Genomic DNA, 24,597 nt, shown 5'->3' on the forward strand with positions numbered 1-24,597 from the left:
TTTTTCACTTTTAATTACTTTCTCTTCATACAAGTTTTCACCAAGACCACTTTCTGAACCCTGCCTAGAACTGAAGAAAAACAGGCAGGGCAGAGTTCTGCCCATAGTCAACATCACAAAGGAAACCTTGTTACAACGAAACCCAGACATCCTCAGTTTTAGTATTTTACCTGTGCATGGCAGGTTGTTGCTGGTTGTGGTTTCTTTTTTGGGGTTGAGGGGAGGGGGAGCAAAAAGACAGCATTGCTGCACTCTAAGAGTTGGCATCACCCCTGGTCTGGTGGGAGCTGTGGCAGACAGATCTTTCATCCTGTGGCTCATCAGCAGGTCTCCCTGCCTAAAAGTGAGATGCAGAGCAGCATACTGTGCTGGTCACCATCAGAGCCCAGCACTCTTGCCCTTCAGGCCACTCAACTTCTGCCTCTGACCATTTTTTAATTTTCAGCAAAGATGCTAATAACATGAACTCCCATGACATTATTCATTGATATTAGAGGTCATCCATTTCAACTAACATATTTATCACTCAACCTGATCCATTCAGATGAGTTTTATTTATCTTGCACACTTGCTTTATCTTCATGTTTCAACAACACACACACAAAAAGTCTTTGAAAGTAAAGCATTCTTAATAAAAACTGAGAAATTCTGACTACAAAGGTAGGGACTCCAAAACCATGTAAGGTGAATAAAAATAAATACATTCTTCTGTCAAAAAAATAATGCATCCACTTAAGGAAAAAAGCCCCCCTGTAACAGTTGTGGTTGTATGCTCAAGGATCACATCCAAAGCAGTAAAGATAATCACCAGTTCTGAGAAGACTTGACTTTTCTGTGTTAAAGGAGTTACTAAACAGGATTTAAAAGCACATTGGTTAAAAATACCCACTAGGTGAAGAATACCTACTAGTATTAGGAAAAGATTCCAGGCACAGGTGACATGAAGAGTGTTAACATAGGAAAGAGAATCCAGTGTTCCAGAGGGATACTCTTTCCATTCTTATGAACTCAGTGACCTCATTGTTTTTATTACCCATCAAAGCTAAACTATACTGTCATGTAAGACTGTCATAAAAGATACATAGTTCCCGTAGTATTTCATAACCTCCATTAGTATTCAAAGAATAATTACAAGAGTCAACATAGCAGCCTTGGCCTGAAACTATAATTGTTTTGAGATAAAGAAACAATGATTAAAAGTTACATTCCCTTCTCAACTTTATGTTGTAAAGACTGATCCTATCTTCCTTTCCTATGTCATAATTTGAATAGTTGGTATAGCATCAAAAGAATAGGCAGCTTGAAAGACTGCTGAGTAAAATCTGTCACAGAAACATCTATAGAGAGAAAACTCAAATACAAACTATTCCTCACCCATTGCCTCAACGGAAGTTAATGCTTGCCATCTAAACTAGGTTTAAGTTAAATTTTTTCATATAAGAATCTTTCTGTCTAAGAACTTCAAGACAGATGATCTATTCACACAGTTAGAACTTGCTAATCATGCTTTCACTGCATCTCCATGAATGCAGCTTCCTTTTCACCAGCCCTGACAAATGCAATTTTGCCTTGCTCACATTTATTTGACAGTCGTCTTGGCCATTAATTGCTCTGATCAATTTCCTCTGAATCCTTCAGTTCATTTGGTGCATGGGAGGAAGTCTCCAAAGCAAACTTCCATCAAGTGTATTTGCAATACTCTGCTTCAAGGTCATTCTCTTTTGATTTGTCACCATAAATTTAAATATTTATGAGGAAAACCCCATAAATTCTTTACATGTTACCTCAAATGAGAACAAATACAAGATAGAAATAGTCTCCTGAATATCCCTTCTGTTAATGTTGTAAACAAAGACTCATCAGGTTCCACAGAATAAAAAAACCACAACTGTGGTTAGACACAAAAGAAGTACAGAAAAGACAGTGTCTACCATATTACATTATGCTTATAAAATTCTTAGTGTTTATCAGTAGTCTGTCATTTATTAAAAAGCATTTGCATCCTTTCCCTTTTGAATCCTAAAATTTATTCAAATGCCTTTTAAAAGGACCTTGTTCAGCACTGGCTTCAAGGTGAAATATAAGCGAAAATTTATATAGATATAGAAACTCCAGAAATAAAATTAAGTCATTTGCATCCAGGTGGCAGTCAAAATTAAAAATTTAAATAGATATTACATCACCTAGCCACTGAATGATGTGTCAAGCATTTACAATGAAGAATATGCTTTTCTTAATATTTCCCCTACATTACTTGAAATTGGCCTCAACTTCACCAAGATGTGTTGTTTTTATGCAAGAGAAAATAAAACTCAGCACATACAGGCAATTCATGCTGAAGATGGTGGGAGAGGGACATATTTAAGATAAATCCTGAGAGGTAATGTCCCCTTTACAGCTAATTTGAGAAACACAAAGACAATTGAATATAAAAAGCCTTTGTGATGAAGCAACAGGTTGCCCTAGTGGGCTTAGTGAATTTGTAATAACTTGGTGGTTTTTATTAATTCAAATAAAAGATTTCAGACTTATGTTAAATGCTTCCTTGCAATATCACTACAATTTGAAATGTTATCACTAGACTCCTGTATTTGAAATTTTATCTTCTGTAATGCCATGACAGGTTAGTATTGTAGCAGGCTACTGTGCTGAATATTTTCCAGCATGAAGCACATTGTCAAAAAGAAAAAAAAAGGCATTGCTGGCATGAAGCAATTTGCAAGCTCTGCTGCTTTTATAGACAGAGGCTGCCAACTCTGCCATAAAGCTCACAAGCAGTGAAAGGGCAGTAACAGCCTCTCCAGATGAATGTTGCTGTAGATATGGCCTGCTTTGTGTCTTTGAGCCCCCTACCTGACCTCAAGCTCAAGCAGCCTCTGCAGTTTTATGAGTAAAACGAGCAATCACCCACTAAATAAATTAAAGGATTAAAATGTTCTACCTAAGAATTTGGTATACTTTACCATTATACTTACAGGAAAACAGTGTAGTTCTTCAATGCCTTAGAACGGCTCTGGAAGTTGACATGGAAGTTTAGCTGCCAAAATATTTTGCATCCTGCTAACTATGAACATGTCAAAATTCCAAACAAGTATCAAATGGACTGAGGAAATTACTGACAACATGAGCATCTTATAAGATGCTGCTGTTAAAAGGTACAGATTGTTAATTGCAGTACCTCTGAATACAAATTAAACAGGACACACCGTAGAACACTAAAGGTCATGAATCTTCCCCTCCCTTAAGAGCATGAACTGGAAAAACATTAAGACTTACCTCACCAGTTATCAGGAACAAATTGATACTAATGTGCAGACAAGCTGAAGTTAGCCTACATGAAAAGCATAAGAGTGGGCCCTCCATATTAGTCCTAGTTTTGTGCACAGTATTTTAATCTATATTTAAGAGGGGGTGAGATTCCATGTATATTATGAAATCACAGCTTTTAGTCTGTTTCTTTCAACAGCTTCTATTTGAAACAGAAATAATAAAGTATCCGGCAAGTCTGTAAATTTACAACATACAGCCTAAACACTATTCTACTTAAATTCACCTAAAATTTGTTATCGTGCTCTAAAGTGATCAAAACCAAAATGTGTGCTTCCTACTAAGTTTCAGGCTTTACACAAGGAAGGAGGCAACAGACAATGCTGAACCTTGTTGGTACCCTCAGTTGTTAGCTGTAGGAATTCAGTACAATGGTAAAACTCTCTGTTTTATAAAACTTCATTTTAATGATACATCAAAGTTTAAAAAGCCTGACTCTGCTACTGGAGTAGAGCTCACTCCTGCTTTAGATGCAGAACAGTTGAAAACACAGCAGCATGAATTCCACTCTGCTCTGAATGCACCATGCTGTGGTAGCAGGAGCTGCTGGAAGAGCTGTTGCCTATGCAACAGCTGGCAAATGAAGCTCATTTAAGAGAATTAATTTTCCTAATTTTGAAGCTTCTTGTTTCCCCAAGTTAAGACTTGAACATTAATATAATTTCAAAGTAGTATTTACTAAAAAAAAAAAAATCCTATAGCTTCAAGGATGCTTAACAGACAATGAGGATGTTTAACAAAAAATAAATGAGACATGGGAAAAAAATTATACAATAAATTACTTCACAGTATGACAGTAGGAGAGAAATAATTTCTTTGTTAACAGCAGTTTATCATCTTCTGCTTATTTCTGTCAATACATACCCATTCTGTGATCATTAAATCTAAATTAACTGCCTGACAGATGCTAATGACTTCAAAGGAGCCATTATGACCAGTCACACAGTAAAAGTTTGAGTCCTTACATTGAATAGAAACTGTAGACACTATTGAACATCCTTATTAAAAATCAATCATGAATGAGCAGGCTGAAGGAACTGGTAACAATATCCTTAAAGCCTGATTTTTTTTGCCCTGGGGCAACTATATAACAATTCTCACACAGCTGGGTAATGAATGAAAAAATTTGACTGTAGTAGCTCCTACCTAACAGATGTAACTCAGAGCATCAGTCACCTTCATTGATAATGAAGTGTCTAAGGCACTGCATGACAGGACAGACCCACGTTTTCAGATCAAGGCAAAGAGACTTCAGCAAGGAAGCAGAGTAAAACATGTGTTGCCTTTTTTTTTTCTGTATAGTGTGTTCAGGATATTAAAATTCAGTATTCCTGCCTTCAGTATTCATAGCGTATGAGTATCTGTGATAATGAGCATCTTCAGGACTCCATTCCCATTTCAGTGGGAATTGTGAGGAAAATAAACTCACATCTTGCCTTTACATCCTTTGTCCACCCACTATTCAAGAGAAATCCAACCACTATTCACTATTTTATATTACTCTCTGTTAAATTTAGTTATTTTTTCCTGCAAAACAAACCACAGCTAGACAAAGACAAGACATACATCTGTCTGGTCTCCTGCCTAAGAGAGATTCATGGGTTTTTGTAGGACACAACACTGAAGAAAAAAAGGCAGTAAAGAATAGAGTAAATAAATAAGCATGAATGGGGTGGGGAGGGAGGACACAAATTTTAAATAGAAAGATTTAGTTAAGGGCAATGAGGGCTGGGAGGACAGGACAGAACAGGGGTGGTCAAGACAGAAACTCTTCTCCACTGTTTTTCTTATTATCTTCTCTTCAACTGGGGCGAGGGTGGCATCTGCATTACAGCCAGGTGAAAAAAAACCTCTTTCTTCAACATTAGCTGGATACCGAAGACAAGATTGCACTTAACCGCTGAAATCTATCATTTTCAGCACTTATTTTCATTACCATTTGTATTCTGCAAAACAATGAAGACTAAGGAGGACCAGCATGATGATACTGAAACAGCAGATGAAACCAGAGGGAAACCAAGGTTTTTTAGAAACAGAAATAACAGATGTATGGATTAGAGCGTAGACAACAGTGAAATAATATGAAAATGCAAGAATAAACTAAATCTATAATTAAATATACAATACCTAAAGGAAGTTGAAAGTGTGCCCTATAGAATCAAGTGCTGTTTGAGAAACTGCTACAGAAAAAATTCAATAGGAAAGAGCCCTTTGGGAGATCTATTATAAAAGACAAGACCAGCTCTATTTTTCCCTCACTGACAGCTGTGCAAATGAAGCCAAGGAGATCAAGCACTCTCCTTAAAGAGAAAGTAACTCAGAACAAAAATTCAGAATCCCAGAGTAAACCAAAGTAACTATGAAAAGAATACAAATTATAATGTTCTTGTCATTGTTTTATTGAACAGAAACTAAGGAAAACAACTCCACCCAAACCAGCTTTCATGAGACAGGATTCTCGTGGGCTTATCTGAATATCCTAACGAATGTGATATATAGTATATTTAGAAGTTGTTTCTTATTTCATTTCCGATTCCACAGGCTCTGAGAGAATTGCCAGTCTTAAAGAGACCATTCAGCCTGACAAACAGCACTAATTTAAAAACTGCTGCTGCCAAGAGACGAGTTTGAAGAAGGAAGACGACTGAATTTCCAAGTTTCATTCAACACATAATATTATTTATAAGACTGTGATCAAGGTCATCCCTTGAAGCAGAGGATTTCCTGCCAAAAGATCACTAGGTTGATCGGAAATGTAACTCTGTTGCCTTGCAATTAGAAGCAGCTGGTGCTATGATTTTACCTATGACCTGTATATGAAAAGCAACACAACTGCATTATCAAAGTGACAAACCCCTCCAAGTTTCACCATTTAAGAGTAACTCTCATTAAGTCTGTTTTGTGATGTGACCGCTTTTAGTCAGCAACACTATTCCATGTGTGTAATAACTTTGCAATACTATGAAAGCTAGAAATGAAACTCTCAGAAGTGCTGCGTAACTAGAGTTCTATATGCAAGATGTGCAATCTTTGAAGATGTATGGGTCTGCTCATAGTCCTGATGCAGAATTTAAACGAAGAAATGCATCCACATGGCTGAAGAGACAGAAAGCAAGCTGGATGTTGAACAAAACTGTGATCTTGCAAGATCATGATCTACTACAATCCTTATTTATGATGTTGTCCAGCCTTCACAATAATAATATAGATTTTTTAGTAATGCTTACAAAGGCAGTAATAATTCTTAATTCCTATCATGTATGCATAAAGGCTGACTTTTCCCAACAAGAACAGTGTATGCAGCTTTTAGAAATTCTTACTACTGACCATAAAAGTAAACTGCTCAGCACAAAGAGTCCAGTAGCTATTCTTGATTTAATCTTATCTTGTTGGACATAAAAGGTAGGGATGAAGGGCCCTCCGGTCCTTTTGCCCCCCACTTTCTGTGGAAAGGAACAGGTACTGTCATAACAGGTGTACTATCAGAGGTAGGTAACTTTAATTTGACTCATACAGACCAAGGCCAACACCTAAAGTATCCAAAGCTCTGGCAGGTAAATCATGTTCAATCCTGTCATTCTTCCCTTACTGAGACTAATTCCAGTTGCAAACTAACAAAAGGTCCAGTTTCTCATCTGTTTTCCACTATTAACTTTGATGGCCATTACCTTGTCTGGGACCCAATGACCACTTACACATGATACTCACCCACAACTGACTGATAAAGGTAATTGTCCTTTACAAATTCTATGTTGACTGTAACAGTAAAGAATAAACACAGCCTCATCTTGGCTACCTGAAACCACACGTAGGCTTTTCTAGGCTTAACATCTCTTACCCTGCAGTGTTTCTTCTATGCTTCTAATATGCATAAGTCAGCTATCTTCAGTTTACTTTTCTCCTTACATGTCTACAACATCAACTGCTTGACATTATCACATACCACACGTTTTTCATTGTGTAAATATTTTCTCTTTAAAACTCTCTCCTTTTTTTTTTTTTTTACTACTGTCCTAATTTAACTTGTTAGAAAGCCCCAGTTTTTCTTGCCTTTTAACAGGGCACACAATCAAACAATGTTTTGCATCTGTGGTAATGTTTTGCATAACACAGGAAGTTGATAGTTCAGCATTTCGTTCTTTTAGCAAATATATTACAGACTTCATTCCAGCTACTGCACATTTCTTCTCTCTCTTCAATATATCTTCTGTCTTGTAGAAGCTGATCACTGTCAATGAGGCATCCTCCTCACCTGCTTTGGTATAGACTTCCTGTGTGAAGTGTTTCACTGTCCTTCCATGGAGCTTTGCATGAACGGCTCTAAAAGATGCCGAGATTGAAGGCATCTGGAGAACCAGAGGAGCAATCATACCTCCATGACTGCTCTGGCTCCACCTCGCCTGCACCACAACACACAGAGCACACCTTGCTAGGGCTCAGCATGTGTTTGTGCACATTTTCAAGCCTTCTACTTAACGCAAACACTTCTACCCACAGTTTGGAAAATATTTTACTGAAAGGAACCCTAATGTGCTGCTTGCGTTCTGCTGCTCCATGCCCTGTGAGGAGGTAGGGCAGTGAGATACATACTCACTCTTTAATGCGCCAGATGTGACAGCTAATACTCTCCCAAGAGTATGTGCTGACAAGACAGATGGTAGGGGAATGTACCAGTGGCACCCAAACCAAAACCCAACTGATAAATCCAGCATGTGACTTATCAGCTTCAATAGTTTACGATGGAGAAACCCATCATTCTCAAACCAAAAATCACAGTACAAATGCTCTTTCTTCATGGAAAACAATCACTAAAATACATCTTGTGTTAAAGTAAGTGGGAGGTGATTCACATCCACGTGCAGCGCAGCCCTCAAGGAAACCTAAAAAATTAAATGTAATTTCTCCTCTTTTCATTGCAAACACACATGAAGTACTAAAACAAAAAACAAACAAAAAGAAAAAAAAATTGTAAAGAAACATTCTGTTAATGAGCTTACTATGCCTTGATTAAAAAAGGTCAGAAATAAAATATGAAAACACACTGTAAAAAACTATGAGCTATTTTTAAACTTACCTGAGGCTTGCCTAAAGTTTGTGGTTTTTTTCCTGCACATGCATTGTACATGCACACAGAGAGACAGACAGAACGTCAGTACACTTTGATAGAAAAGAGAAGGTGAGTGTGAAAGGCCTCATCTAAGGAAGTGTTAGGCTTTTAGCTGTCTACTTGCAGACCCCCATCTACAGCACCAAGAAGTCACCCACTACCATGCTGGGTTAGCAAGAGGCGAAAGAGGATCTAAGTAGTGAGAAGAGGCGCTGGACAGACTGCAGTCAGGGGTTAGTGTGAGCCCAGATCCACTCCTGCTGTGCGGGAGCGAGGAAGGTGTGGAGGGGCACTTACTGACGCTGCCACAGACCGCCATGCAGTACTCCTCCGAGTCAAAGTTGTTCCGGTTCCCGCCGCAGCCACCGTAAAAGAAGGGCGCACACTTTCCTTCGGCCACGTCAAAGTACCAGCGGGAGATCATCGCGCGGCAGGGACCAGTCTCGGCTTGCTCAGAGCACACCTCTAGTCACAGGAGACCCGGAGGAACCATATTTAGCATGTAAATGGTATTGTCTCTGTTTCTTAATTAGGTGTCTCTCAACGTCCAAGGAAGGAGATGCATCAAGCAGGCGTTTTGGGGAACGGGAAACCCTTCCCTAGAAAACCACCCCAGAGATGAGGTAGGTAGATTTTGAACTGACTTAGATTTGTGCCACTAAGGTTCCTTAACCTGCCCATATTTTTATTTACTTAACTGCGTGATCTCTATGCACTGGGGAGTGTTGCCCTGAAACAAGTTCCGGCACAGTGGCCATGGTACAAGCACAAAGTTTCATCTGCTTCCATGCAGGACGGGTACAATCACCCTATCAACTTCTGCCCACAACACTCACTGCATCATATCCCCTTTCACCTACCTGGAAGGGGAACGTCTGAAAGTAGAAGGACCCTGATTTTTTTTTCCCCAGCTACATACCCCACCCCCTATCCAAATTCAGAAGGTTTCCTATCTTATACAAAAGAAAAAAAGAAAGCCAAAATATTTATGAGCTACAGAGGAAAATAAATTATTTTCAGACACTTATTTATGTGCAGTCACTGCCAAAGAAACTCCCTTTTGCAAGCTGCCCAGCACAGGGTTTTTAATTCATAGTTTGAGGGCTCACATATATAAAATTGCTGCCATAGCCTTAACCCATCCATAGGAAGAACTCTCATCCCGAGTGAATATACACTGGAAGAAAATTTAAAATGTTTTGTGTTCATTGCGAGCTGCTACAGTCTCTGCCTACATCCTGTAACACAGGAAAACTTGAGGGAAGAACCAAACCACACAAAATAAAGGAAGACAAAGCAAATCCTGCCTGCAATTTGGAATTCAGCCAATTACACATGTAAATGTATAGCCCTTTACCAATAATGTTCCAAACAGACAAAAAGTTTTATCTTTCAACATGCTGCTTAAGTCATTCCAAATCTACATAACATTAGACATCACCACACCCCTCATTTGCTTTCATCCCATGTGCTACATTCCCTGACAAACTAATACATTCAGCTACAGGTTTCCACATTCTCTGCATATATTTGAAATCAGGAGAAGGCAGACCCCTTAAGGATTGAAAGGTATGAAGAAATATCAATGCACTAGCACTGAAAATCCCCTGCATGCTCATCACCTCTCAGATACCAGCTACAAAGAATCCTGCTTTTCAGACTCTGTCTTGATCCATCTACTTTACCCTCCCCAGGATCATCACAGTTTCTAAATAGGTTTTATGTCCATTTTTCATTGTCAGTCACTGTCCACCTCCATTTCTTAAACACAAAAGTATATTTTTACATATGTTTAACACATTAATGTATGGTATCAATAAATAACGTCAAGCCCAAATGCATAGAAGATACATTCACTCTAAGAGAAACAAACCCCAGGTATTCAGCTTATTAAGGATATGCTCCTAACGTTGCCATTCTCTATCAGGCAATTAGGAGGGAAGGAATGTATGGGGTTTGGGGTTAAGAAAAAGCAAAATAAGCATATTTAGTTGTACAATACATTAAATACAATTAATTGTATCCTACCCTATGATTAATTATAGGCCACATTCATTATACAAGTGTTTCTTATGATTTATTTTAAGACCCAAATCTAGTCCCACCACCCTGTTACACAGTCAAATCTTCAACACAAAGCTAACTTTGTCACAGCCTTGGAAGAGCTGTCACATGTCAATTAAAAATGAATAGTGACTCTTGACATTAAAGAGACAGGTATAATCAAGAGAATTTTTCCTGACAGGAAATGTCATTTCACAAAAGGGCTCAACAACTCAGTCTTTAGTTCACATTGCCTATGGGTTGACCTCTACCCACAGTAAGTACCTTTTAGGCTTCCCTCAAAATACTAATTCTGCTATAAAGTCTGATGTATTTCATTTTGCACTGTTAAGGGATAGGAACACTTCACAGATTTAATATGAGATTTCCTATAGGTATCCCTCTCACAGAAATAGCAGCAGAAATTTTTTTTGTGTGTGTGTGTGTCCATGTGGCTATCAAATAACTGATGGCACTAATAACAGGGAATTGGCTCTTTGAAAACTTAAGTAATTTATACACATGGAGATGCACTTGACCAAGCACTCAGGAAACCCCATGGTAGCATATTAAAAAAAGCAAGCCTGAAGCCTTGCAGCCCAGTGTTGTGGCCAGGGACCTGCCTCCTGCCTGTCCTGTCACCTCCCACCAGGCTGGGGGTGACATTGCAAGGAAATGGAGGGACACCTTTCCCTCCGACTTGCACAGTCAATCATAATGCTATGGGTGAGACCCAAATGGCAATTATTTCATCACGGAGAGACACGTTCTACTGTGCAAACAATTTATGACCTAAATGAGGATCAAACAAGAGAGTGGAAAATTGTCTGGGTTAGAGTTTCATTAGTGCTCTGTTTATTTGCTGCTGTTATCCCTTTCTCCCTGTGTCACCACTGCTGTCCACTACTACCATCCGCTACTGTCTGTTCTCTGTGGAGGTCTCAGAGCAGTGTTCCTTCACCATTGCTTCAGGGCAAAGGCACATTTTTAAACCAGCTTCAATGCCTAGGAAATGGTCCCATTACTCCTGTTGGCATGCCAATTGCTCCTCCCATGCCTCTCCCTATCACTGTCACATTTGATCCTCTGCTGTACCACCTCATCTCAGAAGATGGGGAAATGAAATGCAGACATTAGAAATTTACTAGGTTTTGAGCTGCTAATCCAAATATCATTTCTTCTTTCACTGCCACCAAGTGTAGCAATTAATGGCTATGGTATTTTCACAGATATTAGCAGCAGGCAGACATTCATACACTACTAAATGATTTGTCAAAAAATTAAGAGCTGTCTTTGCTTCATATAATAATCTTGTTGCTGAAAACTGATTAAATTATGGGTTATTTGCCACTGTGTAATTCAGTTTTACTTGATAGCACAAATTATTTGTATCCAGTACCGCACTGGATACTGCACTGCTTTGCTTTGTTTAAGGAACTTGCTCACTGTCCTCCCTCCAAAGATGCGTTTTTGCCTTTGGCTCCATGAAAATTAGAGACAAGCCTTTGCCACAACCCAGGTTCATAAGCAGTCTAAATTCTGTTTTCAGACACAGAGTTTTCAAACTATCCTTCTTCAATAGTAAAATTTGCCCTAAACCAAAGATTACAGTTGTCAATATTTTCCTTCCCTGAAATTCTTGATATGGCAAATTATTTTTGGATAATCAGGGAAGTGTAATTCACCTTTCCTCATTCCAAGCTTATACTTATTCCAGCCTCTTGATGCAAAAATTTGTTTCTAATCAAGCAGGTAGATCATTCAAGGAAGGACAGTGCTTTGGCCAAGCTTTTTTATTTGCTTTAAAATTAATGGTTAAAGTGATATACTGAAAACTAATCAGTTACACTAAGCATCAGCCCTGAATGCGTTATTTTTTTCTTTGAAAAGCAGACTTCAGCACCCTAGGAAATACAGAGTCTTCAAGTATGTGGACATTGATTTACAGCGGCTTTACACAAAGTACTTCCATAAACACTCATTTACCAAAACGCTGTAAGTAGAGCTAATTATAATTTATGTCAAAACAGTTTAGATGCTTTTCATGATCAGTTTTTACAGAGAGAAATATACAATATAGTTCTGAATGCTGTTCAAAACGTTTCCTCACCATGTCAATTAGTATTTTTTTTTTCTGTTCCTTGAAGAAAACCGATTTTAAAAGAAAGTGAATTTATAATTACTTTATTTCAAAATCTCAGCTCCATGATTTCTTCTCCTCCCACCTCAGGACTAACACTCTCTGAACATTTTCACACGCCATTTTCATTATATATTCAATATTTTCAATTAAGGTATCTAAAATAAAATTGAAACTTCTAATACAGGAAAGAAGAAATAAAACTCTATTTACATACTTCTTGGATGTAAACATCAAGTTTACTCAGTGTTTTCTTCAGGATTTGCATTTGTTTACATGATCATGAGAACTAAGCTCACTTAAATGCTGTCAGTCAATCCCAAACATCAAGCTAGAAATTAAATGTAAAGAGATTTTAGGGGGGGGGGGGGGGGGGAAGTACAAAACAGGAGGAGTTAGATGAACAACTCCAGCCTGCCTTGGAAGTTGAGTCTTATGTTTAGTTTACACTTCTGTAAAATCTCTTTAATGTCACAGTAGAAATACAGCATCATGCTGGCTTATAAATATTACAAGCTCATTAACTTAGCCATGATCATGGAAATATAATATATTGATGACTCTTTCTATACTACCAGCCCTTCAAGTTTGAAGCTGATATTGTCACCTATGGACAAATTTATCATATCATACTGGTGGTATGAACCAACTCACTAGCACTGCAATGTGTTTGCTTTGTTTATTTTGCCATTACTTCAAACCGTGTATCATAACCACATGTCTTAACCAAACAAGTCTTGAACAAGGGCCTATAACACTGAATTACTTAAGCATATGGGACAAATACCTTGTACTTTACCATTAATATTTTACTGAAGAACAGAATAATTAATTAATGCAAGAAAGGGCAAAGGAATAAACCTCTCAAATATCTATTATGAGGTATATGCTACACTTCATTATGAACTACCATATACGATACTGTAACTCGAGCCATTTTGGCTTCCTTGTTTCAAGGAACTTAGAGCTAAAGTTTGAGGATATTAATACTCATGTACATGTATTAGTCTCCATTTTTTAACTAACTGAGAAAAATTAGACAAGAGTAAATGCATTCTGTGTTGGCCTCTTTTCAGCTCATGTTCCAAAAAGACACAATACTGTTTTGCTCAATGAATTAATCAAAAGGGGATATTTAAAGATAATTTCACTGGAACAAAACTTCCTAATTCTGAATAAATGGTTAGAAAAGGCAGCCAAGTCTTAGTTGAGTACTCAAAGACAATAGCTAATTTCAGAAGTGGTTTTTGGAATTCTGAGAAGACAGATGTGAAGCTGGCACATACCCTAGGAATAAAGTTGTTGCACAAGCTACACAATTGTTAAAATACTTTCTACAGAGCAAGTTAAAATAGAAAAAGGAAAATTATGATTTCTAAATACAATACTGTTAAATACCCTAAAATTGTAATTTACATCCTGTTCAATTAAGATTGATCTTTTTCTCACTAACATTTAGTCTTAAGATACTGGAAGGGGATATGCGGAATACAGAAGAATTTAAATGTATTCTTGCCTAGAATACAAAGCCTTAGAATTCTGAAGAGGAAATATACACGAAAACATGTTTTCTATTTACTTGTGCACAACAAAACTACATTTTGAGCCAAGGTGCCATCTAGTTACTACTGATGGCCAGAGCTCAAACAAAAAGCTCAGCTTGATTTTAAAGGTAGTTGAATGGAATTGTGAATTTCTGTGTATTCTAAAAGGCATCATTTTCACATAACATCATGATTAGGCCAGCATGGCAAGACAGTCAACATGAGGCTTAGTCCAAAAGTGCACTAAAGTCTTTTTACATAGCAAACCAAATTATTCTATTAATTATTGATTCAATATAGTAAAAAGACATTTTCTCTAGGGAAATAGATTCTTGGGTGATTTCTTCTGGCAGGATATGTTTCAAATGAAACCACTCTCTACCCTGCAACATTTTCCAAAACAATACTATTACTGTGTATACTATTTCAGTATTTTTGCTCTTCATCCACAACAGTAGCCATATACTGCTTTTCCATCAAAAAGGTTACTAGATCATTAAAAAAAATCTTCTAATTGCAATACATCTTGAAGTATTACCTTATGGTGGAATTGCTGTGCTATAAAATATAATGTCTAATTAAAAGCTATCTGTTTTTTTAATGCAAATTCATTAGGTTAATTTTATCAACTCTTGTTCATGTGTTATAGTAGATTATTATTCTTAATGAAGTTCTCCTCAAAAAAATCACCCAGGAGGGTTATCATAACGTGTACTCCTCATAGAGCACCTATTGATGTTTTCTTGATACGGAATACAATCACACATTATCCCCTTCCAACTAATGCTGCATAGTCTCAAAGCAAATGAAGAACAAGGAACTACTACCTTAAAAGGAAAAAAAAAAATCTTTCAAAGAAGAAAGTAGAGCAAAGCTATGGAGGGTGAAAAATAATCCAATTAATCTAGCATATGCTACTAATATTATAAAAATGTTTGCAGCTGACAGGTCTAATAATCAGGGATAATCTAACCTTGCCTTGGAATGGATGGTAGCTGTCACTGAATGGGTTTAAAATCTTTTAGACATAACCTTCAGAAGAAAAACTCATGTAGATCAATAAACCCAAGAGTTACCCCACAAACATTAGGCTACTTTCCTCTTTGTAGGAAGCCAGCATACAGTCTCTACTTGCAACTCCAGATTGTAAACGCAGTTAAAATGCCACCTTGAGCAGACTACTACTTAAATTCTTTTCTAACTGTTTAAAGAAACACAACTGAATTACAGAAGGGAAAACCAATTGCTAAAGGGCAACATGATGCACTAGATGTGGCAGGTCAAGCTTATGCTGCTGATCCCCCACATCCGCTGGTAGGAATGCAAAGAAACTGCCAAGAATTTTCTGTCAGGCTGCTGCGCTGACCGTGTTGCACTCTAAATGAGATCTAATTGACTGCTATGTTGACAGGAAGCACTAAACTGAAATTGCTTATTCTTTGTTTTACACCAAGAGAGACTGCTTTCTCTTGTCACTGACTGTGCTGAACGAGAGCAGAAACGAAATCACAAACAATTGCACGTGACAGGGGGAGAAGCACTTGTGCTTGCTTCAATCACGTGCTGGAAGAATCACCTGGAGCCTGAATGTCTCAGGAGCAGCTCTGCAACACCCATCATGCTGAAATGATGACAACAGATATCAGGCTGCTCCCTTGCTTAAATCCTGGCCAGCAGAGAGTTGATCTGATATTAATTTTACTCTCTGGATCCCTGCAACCTCAGAACTGCTATTGGCTTTATTTAACATCTGAGCTCCATCAAGGGCCTATCTGAAAGTTTAAACTGGGTTTTCTGCCCTAGCCTGTATTAACTGAGAGTACAGATGGTCCTTCACAAAAGGCAGGAAAGTGAATACTGGCAATTACTATGCTAGGAAAAATTGATTCACATTTCTGAATAAACGTTAGAGATTATAAAAATATAGTTGCTGTAGAAACTGAATGAAAAGATTGCCCTCCTGCCAATGACCTCAACCATTCTCTAAGGATACGTTTTATGTGCTTACTAATGCTTTGAAAAAGTAGCCTGAGCAGAGCTCACATCCATGAAAATGAAGCTCCAGGACTTATCACCATAGGGAAAGGCTTTCAAAGTGTCTTCAAAAGATGGACCTCTTCTTAATACATATGTTGTCTACAAGGTACCTCTGCACTTTTCATTTGCACTGACAGTGACAAACCTTTCTGTTTGCAACAGTAAGATGTTAGCAGATGCTCACCACAGAAGTTCCTATGCTGGATCTGCTGGCTGTACCAGGAAGCTTTCTCTCAAGTGCAGCAAGGGAAGTAAAAAGTAAAAAGTAAAAAGTAAAAGCAAGGACTAAGGCTTTAGGTTTAGACACTTCTGCATTTAGAAATAAGCAAGCATTTTGCAGAGTTTGGCTCTGTCAGATACCAGTTACACTCAGGAACAATCTGAGCACCTTCTGTACCCCAGGGTGGCTGGAGATCAGAAAGCCTGAAGGGCTGTGGCAGAACTGTACTGAAAACTTGCATTGGTAATAAGAGTACCCTCACCTCACGCAGAACAACACGTATTTCGCCCAGCGTTACCCATGGTGGGTGATTTTAGACTTGGGAAAAACAGGACAATAGCACTTCATTATCATCTAGCAAGTGTACACATTTGTAAAGGATTTTCAAAAGGTGGCTTCAATAGTTCACCTCATCTCTTTTGTATGTGATATTCATATTATTACACACTACTTTCCTGAAGGCTAAGCATCTTAGCCTCTTTGAAATGTCAACCTCAGTAAAAGAAACACGTTCTACCTAATTTGTCCTCATTTCCACTCATCCAAAATCCCATTAAAGTCAAGTGCACTTTTTTTCTCCTTCTCTCTCTCCCTGTCTCTCAATATTCATTTACCAGTGAGAACAGGGTGTTTTATCCCCAGGTGGTGAAAGCTCACATATGGAAATATATTTAATTGGTTTAAAGATCTCCTCCCACCCCTCCTCACTGAAATGTCTTTCTGATAACTGAGCAAAACACTCAACACAGTTATGTAAGACAGAAACACACACGACTGCATTGCCAGCCTTAGAAAGAAACATTTGCAAGTGATTTTAGCAAAGCATTTGCTCTTCGGATTAGCAAGCTTATCTGCTTGCACACCAAAAGGCTGAACAGAAAAATGTAAATGAAGTAACTCTGCTTTTTCCAAAGCATCCCTTGGGCACCTTCTGCCCTCGACATGTATGATCAGTCACAGCCAGCAGTTGTTCACTCCACACCTGGACTGCCAAACATCAACACCATGACTCAAGGGACAAGGATGCTGCCACATGCAAACTGGGGGACTCTGCTGGTGCTTCAGTCCCAAGCACACCTGGAGGCAGGGGTTCGGAATGCAGAGGGAGCGGAAAGGAGCCAAGCTAGATATTTTCTGCTTTATTTCATGGCCACCCAGTCACTGACATTTTTTCTCTGCCTCTGGCATGTCCTAACTCCAATCCTCTTCAACTGCAGCCTTTAGTCTCATTTTTTTTTGCCATCATCTCCAGCTGTTACTGGTAAAGATATAAGAGCTAAAGATGTAAACAGAAAAATCAGTACTTATCTTACTGGGATTTATGCCATACTAATTGGCACTTACAGAAGTAAAATTAATTACTTCAATTATGCATTGTAGGAGAAATGTGGCATTTTAAAATACTATGTTGCTCTGTTATACATAGATTAGGCTAAACCTCAAAGTTTAAAAGGAGTTACATTAATAACTACTAAATACAACAAAACAAGATTTAGAAATGAAGAGTTCTTTCTCACTTCATGTTTTCTTTCTTGGACAATGTATTCATATTTCCTTCTACCCATCCATTCCCAATACAATTCATAGTTAGGTTCAATTTTCTGCAGTTATTTCTCCATTCACCTAATTTTACTGAATTACTAGTTCATGGAGAAATTGGAAATAGGTATCTAAAAGGCACACACAAAATGTCTAATTACTGCAGTTAATCACAGCATAGTGGGACATTAGAAGGGACTTCTGGAGAACATCTGGTCCAACTCCTCTGCTAAAGCACGTTCACCTAGAGCAGGTTGCACAGTATCATGTCCAGGTAGGTTTTGAATATCTTGAGAAGGAGACTCCTCTGGGCAGCCTGTTCCAGTGCTCTGTCACCCTCAAAGTAAAAAAGTTTTTCCCTATGTTCAGATATGAGAGACCGAACCAGCTAGTGCTACCTCCTGCTTTGGAATGACACCTCCTATCCTTCTGCAAAACATACACGATAACCCCCACACATACTTGTCCTGTGTTATTTGCTACATATGGCAGTCAAATTTTATTTGACGTTAACTTAAAACAAAGCTAACCCTTTAGCCTCCATCCATGTCATATACAACAGCCACATTTCCTAGACATACACCTCCAAAGAGTATTTGTAATGAGAAGGGGAAAGAAAGGGGGTTTGAAGTGTAAATTACAGAAGCTGCAACATAGGATATTTTGCTGTTTGGAACATTTTTTGTCATACAGGGCAAACATGCGAAGCAGCAGGATCAGTATTCCAGCCCCAAGCTAAATGTCTATGAATTTACCTCTGACAACTTCTTCCACAGACTCTGTAGTTGTGGTGGTAGTGGTTGCAATACTGGTAGTTCTTTCAGTTGCCTCCTCGTATTCTTCCTCTGTCTCTTCTTCAATTTCATCGGCATCATCATCGTCATCATCGGCATCATCATCTTCCACAACAGTTAGTTCATCTTCTTCCTCTGGTTGCTCTTCAACAGCCTTATCATCACTAAATGAAGAAAAGTATAATGATGTGTTACCAACAAAATGATTTCAAGATAATGAAAGAGACCATTTTATTCAGAAACTGTAAGAACAGGAGGTTACATGTTTCTCCTTCTTCCTCCATCCTCTTCAGACAAAGAAAGAACATCCTGGAATATCCCAACCAGCAAGAAATCGGAAATGCTATCAAAAACCCACCAACCAATCAAACAAACAAACAAAGAGTAAACATTATCAATGCAGTAAGAAAGCTATCAAGAGGCCAGACTGAAGCTCCTCCTATTGCACAGGGATAGAAAAAGAATCCCCATCAGCAATACCATATTTTGACAGCTGGATAACACTCCATGCAGGCTTGCTCCACACTGCTGTCAATGAACCAATTTTTATTTTGAACAAAGGTTAAATTAGCTCAAAATCCACTAAGCTGACACACAGAAGCAAGAGAGTTTCCCAGGACCTTCTCACCCAAGAGACATCTTATCCATAGGTTTGCCATGGACTACCTCACCTGCCTTTCACAGAGGACTACCAAGTATTGAACTGACCTGGAACTGTCTACACTGCTGAGTTTCTATTCTGTTGTTAAAAGTGTTGTATGAATGGAAGAGCCACTTGTACAGAACTGAACACAGAGCTGACCATTCTCACAAAGGACAGGACAGAGGCAGTCAACACATGCTGACTGTAGACATGTTTGTCTCTGAGGTTTTACCTCCAGCAGAGCAAGGTCATCTCAGATGCTTTGCAGTACCATACAGCTGATGCACAAGGCCTCCATTAGAGTCCTGTGGTACCAACATGTATTAGGATGGCAACATATGTACCTCTCACTATGCTCAAAAAGAAACCTCCAACTATTGGGCTAACTATTGTTATCCACCACAGTGCTTTAAATTCATATAGCTGCCTGAAATCCTGCCTCATCAGTCTTGGACAACAGGAGGAAATACTAAAAATATCAAATGTAGTTGGTGGCTTCATATGTCAAGAATTTTCTGGGACGACCCTTAATTCAGAACAACTCAGGCAACAAGACAAAAAAAACCTCCAAATGCTCAGCTACTGGTGCTGTTGCATTGGAAATCCTTCCTTACTCAATGCCTGGTTTTGGAGAGGTTTTGAGTTTGTTAATATGTTCATCTACTTAAAATTTACCGCTAATGATCCTTAAATATTCAAACGCCTAATGAATTTTTGTCACCTTCATACACAAGTGGTTTTGCATCTTTTCCATAGCATTATATATGCCTGAACAGCCTTTTAGGTGAAGTTAACAACTTCTTTCTTCCACCACATTTTGGAGACCAAGCCTGTAATATTTCATTTTATAATATGTTCACTACTACAGCCTTGAAAAGGAAGTTGAAGCAAAAAGGTGGTGTGGTAGTTTTAGGCTATGCCTTTAGATTTTTTTTTTTTCCACAGATCTTCAACAGAAAATGGTAAAATGTAGATAAATCATTATTGGGTGTAAAAAGGAAAATAATGATAATTCTAAACAATCCCATTGGAAAGATAAAGGACTTAAACTAGTTGTACCAAAACAATCTTTCTCTCTCTTCTCGCTTCCTTGGGCTGGAAGATACTAACTGGCTTCTGCTTGACCTTGACTGCATTGTTTTGGCTAAGTCTAACAGAATATCTCTTTGCTCCTTTCTCTTGTCCCTTTTGTGTAGAGGGGAGTAAGGGAAGCAGGGAGGGAGAAGCTGTTAGCTTCCCCTGGTCTTTGGCCAGGGGGGTTCTTGTACTGTTTATTAATTGTAAATACCTGTAAATATTGCAAATACTGTATATTTTGTACGTATGCATTGCATTTCATTGTAGATTGTAGTTCTGCTTGTAAATACAGCTTTTGTTTGCTTCCAATTGAGCTGGTCTGGCAAATTTAATGTTGGGGGGGGCAGAATTTTCAACCCACCACAGGAGGACAGTACAATTTTTCTTAATAGCCTATTAAGAAGTCAAGAAACATTGATAACAATCTTCTACACCACAAGCCTGACTCTAGTAGAAAAAAGCTAAGTCTCTATAAAAACAAGAATGCATCCTCTATTCCCTTCTCTCCAAAATATGTGTACTCCAGAAACACAACAGAGACTTAAATATTGAAACTTTCCAATGGGGAAAACCTCATGTAGGTTATATAAATGGATGTGGTAAAAGCTACCTTGCAGAAGAGTCTGTGAAATGGATTATTTGTTTCCATCTACATGTGAGAAAGACCAAAAAGGGGCACAAAACCACTGGCTGCTTCTCTTAATTTTTCTTGATCTCTAAGTCCTGGTTTAGCAATTTAACCATCTCCACTGCACAATTTTCCCCAAGAAATCTAATTTCAGCATGTCTGAAATTTCCAACTTCGTTTTTAGGAACTCCTTTCTAAATAAATGTATTTCTTCTGTTTTTGTCTCACTAAGAATGGCACATTTTTACAAGCATGAAATAAATGCTATACCTACACCACCACCTTTCAATTGCAAGGGTGAGGTGGATTTGTAGGGTCCTGTATCTGTCTGCAATCTCCAGGTTAAAGGGCTTCAAGTCTTGACTAGCTAGAGACATTTAAACTAGTCATACTGAGCATAAGACACCCAGATTTTGATCAAGAGCATCAGACACCATAAGCCTTTCAACATGAAAGGAAGCTGTTCTCTCTTTCTTTCTCTCGCCTAAGCCACAAACAGAGCATGCTTTAAAAAAAGCACAATTATTTTTCCTCTTCCTTTCACATGAATGACAGATCTCAGATACTGACAAACTCATAAAGTTAAAGCAGGATAACAAAAACAACCTAATGAAAGAAAGGGAAGTCAACTGGTCACATGGAAAGCCACTTCAAAAGTAATTCGTATGCATGCATCCAATATCCATCTGGTTTTAGCTACACAAAAGCAATTACTCAGCTACGTCATGTCAGTCCACAAGCCAAGCCTCCCCCTCCCTTTTTTTTTTTTGGAGGTCTGGTGCTGGAAGGGGCAGGATGAAAGAAGACAATTCTCTGTGTGCACTGGTTGGCTGTGCCTGCCATTACAATCAGCCCTGGTTTCCTCTCCAGTAACTTAACAGAAGTAAAGGCTTAAAGGGTAGCCCCCACCTACATCACTTGCATTTTTCTGCTTACTGAACAACTGAGAATGTAGAAAAAGCCAGAAGTGATGAAAGATTAGAACATTTCAAGGGACCAGGCTCCTGAAAATATTCAACAAATCTTGCACAAAAATATACTGGAATATTCTACCATTTTCATCACTCCTAGGGAAAAAAAAATCATATTCTGCAAGACTCAATTACAAGGGTAGTATTTCACTAGATTATATTTTAATACAAGCTTCAAGAAAAAGGAACAATGAAAAGAGAAGTGGTTTTTCCTTAGATTTAGAAACCTAAATGATACAGAAAGCCTTGCTATATATTTATAGAATTAAGATGCTTGAAATGTAATTTTAGGAGGTCATTTCCCTATTTAACAGGTTTTTAAAACTGTCATTGTACAGAAGTGTGAAGATAACTCAGATTCTAAAGCACTCCAGGCCCTCTCCAAAAGTAATTATTTTCCCAGCTGTCTGTTTTGTTTTTATTTATACAAAGATGAGTTAGCCTCTTCCCGTATTAGTACTGTCTTCCAAAGAAAGGGGGATGGGGAGATGAAGTGCTTTATGCTCTTGTCTTGAAGGAAGCCAAACACCAGAAACTAGTTGGATTGGCCTTATTCTGGTTTAATCATGCTCAGCTATACTGCAGAGACTAACAAACAGCAAAACACATCAGGGACATATCCTAGCATGGCCTAACAGAAATAAAACCAACAGTTTCACATTAGATATCCAGGCTATTCTCTAAGTCATCTGCTCAAGAGACCACCTTTATGACAGACATGAGAAAAAACAACAATGCCAAGCAGTCCCTTAGCAGTGCTCCTCATAAGCCTGAGGCCCCAGAGAAGGAGGAAGTCTCCCAGTATGGGGGCTTTGAGTCTCATGCTTAAAGATGCAGGTTTAGTAGGAACAATGCTACATCTCGATGTGCTTCTGTCGCAAACAAAGACAGTGGGGGGGGGCTTCACATATGTTTAGCATTAGCAAAGGTACTATTGTCTTATAAGAACATAGAAAAGTACCCTTGGTTTTGTTTCCTAGGATTTAACTACTGTAACCATGCTAGCTCTGCTTCAAAGAACACGCATACAAGAGGAATGACAGAGAACGACGGAGAAGGGAATCAATTTATACTACAACAACCAGAACAGATCATCAGCTTTTCATATAGGGTCAAAACCCTCCCTGTTGCAGTCTGCAGAGCTGTTTCTCCCTGTCATGATAAGTGCTCTGGTACTATTCACATTTCTCAATTAACTCCACCACAGTGTTTCCCAAACAGCACGTCTAACTGCTGAACACCTTTCACCTCAGTAATCAGATTAAATCTGCCATTCCTAAACAAACATTTACTACCAAATGAATGTGGATACTGTTATTTTTCTCCGAAGGCTTGGAATTTTATTTAATAGACATAGCAGGTGTGCTTACTTCCTGCAATTATTATTACATTTTACTTCATTTGGTAAACAACTACAACTCAGTCTTGCTTCTCCTGGAACCATGATACCCTGACAGCTTTTTCTATGTGTCTATTCCCTTGATACTATCCCAGCCAGGGTTTTATTAGCATCACAGACTGCAGTGTCTCATTAAAAAGAAATTGTTGACATTTTGGCTTAGCTCAGTGGTGCCAGTGACAGGATTTTTCAAAGGCTGCTCAAAAAAAAAAAAAAAAAAAAAAAAATTACTGAATACACTGACAAGTTCACAGATTTGTAAAGCTGTATCATCATCTGAATTTCACAGTTTGGCATTAAACAATGGAGGTAAATCGTTAGGCTTGAATGCAGGTATGAAAGTACTTACAATACTGCCTGCCCAACATTAGTATATCTCAATCTCCTGTCAATAGAGATTTTTGGCAAGGAGTGCGAGCAATTTCCTTTCATGGTGGACACAGATCATCATGACTGAACCTTCTGCTTCAAGCTCCTCACATACAGGATATAAAAATCCATTCCCTGTATCACAGAAATGATCTTTCCCCTGAGTATTCCAAGTAACACAAGGAGTCATTAGTGTAAATCGCCTATGCTCCTCTGTGTGGTGAAACAGAATATTTGAAGTTTGGTGGTTTCAGCTCTATTTCCAATGCTATGGACACACTTGGGTTCCAGGCAGCCTTAAGAAGCAATCTGTTCTACTGACTCCAAAAGAAACAAACCAACCTCTCCAATGAGCGTTATTTCTGAGTTTAAAACACAAGCACTTTACACCTGAGCACATAGTTTCAAGCAGTGTTTAAACCATGGCTCTGTAATACATATCCAAAAACTTCCTTTTCTCAACTCATCACTGCAGCTAAGAGTTGGCACCAATGTATTATTTATTCACTTCACTCAGAAGCTGTTACTCTGTGAAGGTAAAACTGAAAGGGAAGGGAAGCAAAATATGCTACCTTTTGCTATTGAAGAAATAAGAAAATACTGTAAAAATTTATTTAATTCCTGTATTCTGATAACCTGCACCTGGGATGGAGACAGAACACAGATGAACTCTAGCAGTTTCAGAACTCACAGGGTTGCAGCACAAGCTACATTTTATGGGATTTCCATCTGAGTATTTGTTTTGGCTAAGCTGGAGTT

The 24,597-nt window shown here is 38.3% G+C and overlaps 1 protein-coding gene across 7 annotated transcripts in view; it reads right to left on the reverse strand.

Annotated features, from left to right (window-relative positions):
- APP (amyloid beta precursor protein) overlaps window positions 1-24,597 on the reverse strand; it is a 226,603-nt gene that overhangs the window by 78,676 nt on the left and 123,330 nt on the right. For 2 of the 7 annotated variants that reach the window (XM_054399752.1, XM_054399773.1), the window contains 2 exons: window positions 18,713-18,915; window positions 8,732-8,899 (listed from right to left, as the gene is read on the reverse strand). In XM_054399752.1, coding sequence (XP_054255727.1) covers window positions 8,732-8,899; window positions 18,713-18,915 — 371 coding nt within the window. Of the gene's footprint in view, window positions 1-7,579; window positions 7,583-8,727; window positions 8,900-18,342; window positions 18,346-18,712; window positions 18,916-24,597 lie in introns of all 7 variants that reach the window. The other 5 variants (XM_054399766.1, XM_054399744.1, XM_054399759.1 and 2 more) reach the window with 4 other exon arrangements.

Source organism: Indicator indicator, chromosome 1 (genome assembly GCF_027791375.1).
Source record: "Indicator indicator isolate 239-I01 chromosome 1, UM_Iind_1.1, whole genome shotgun sequence".
In the NCBI taxonomy this organism is placed as follows: domain Eukaryota; kingdom Metazoa; phylum Chordata; class Aves; order Piciformes; family Indicatoridae; genus Indicator; species Indicator indicator.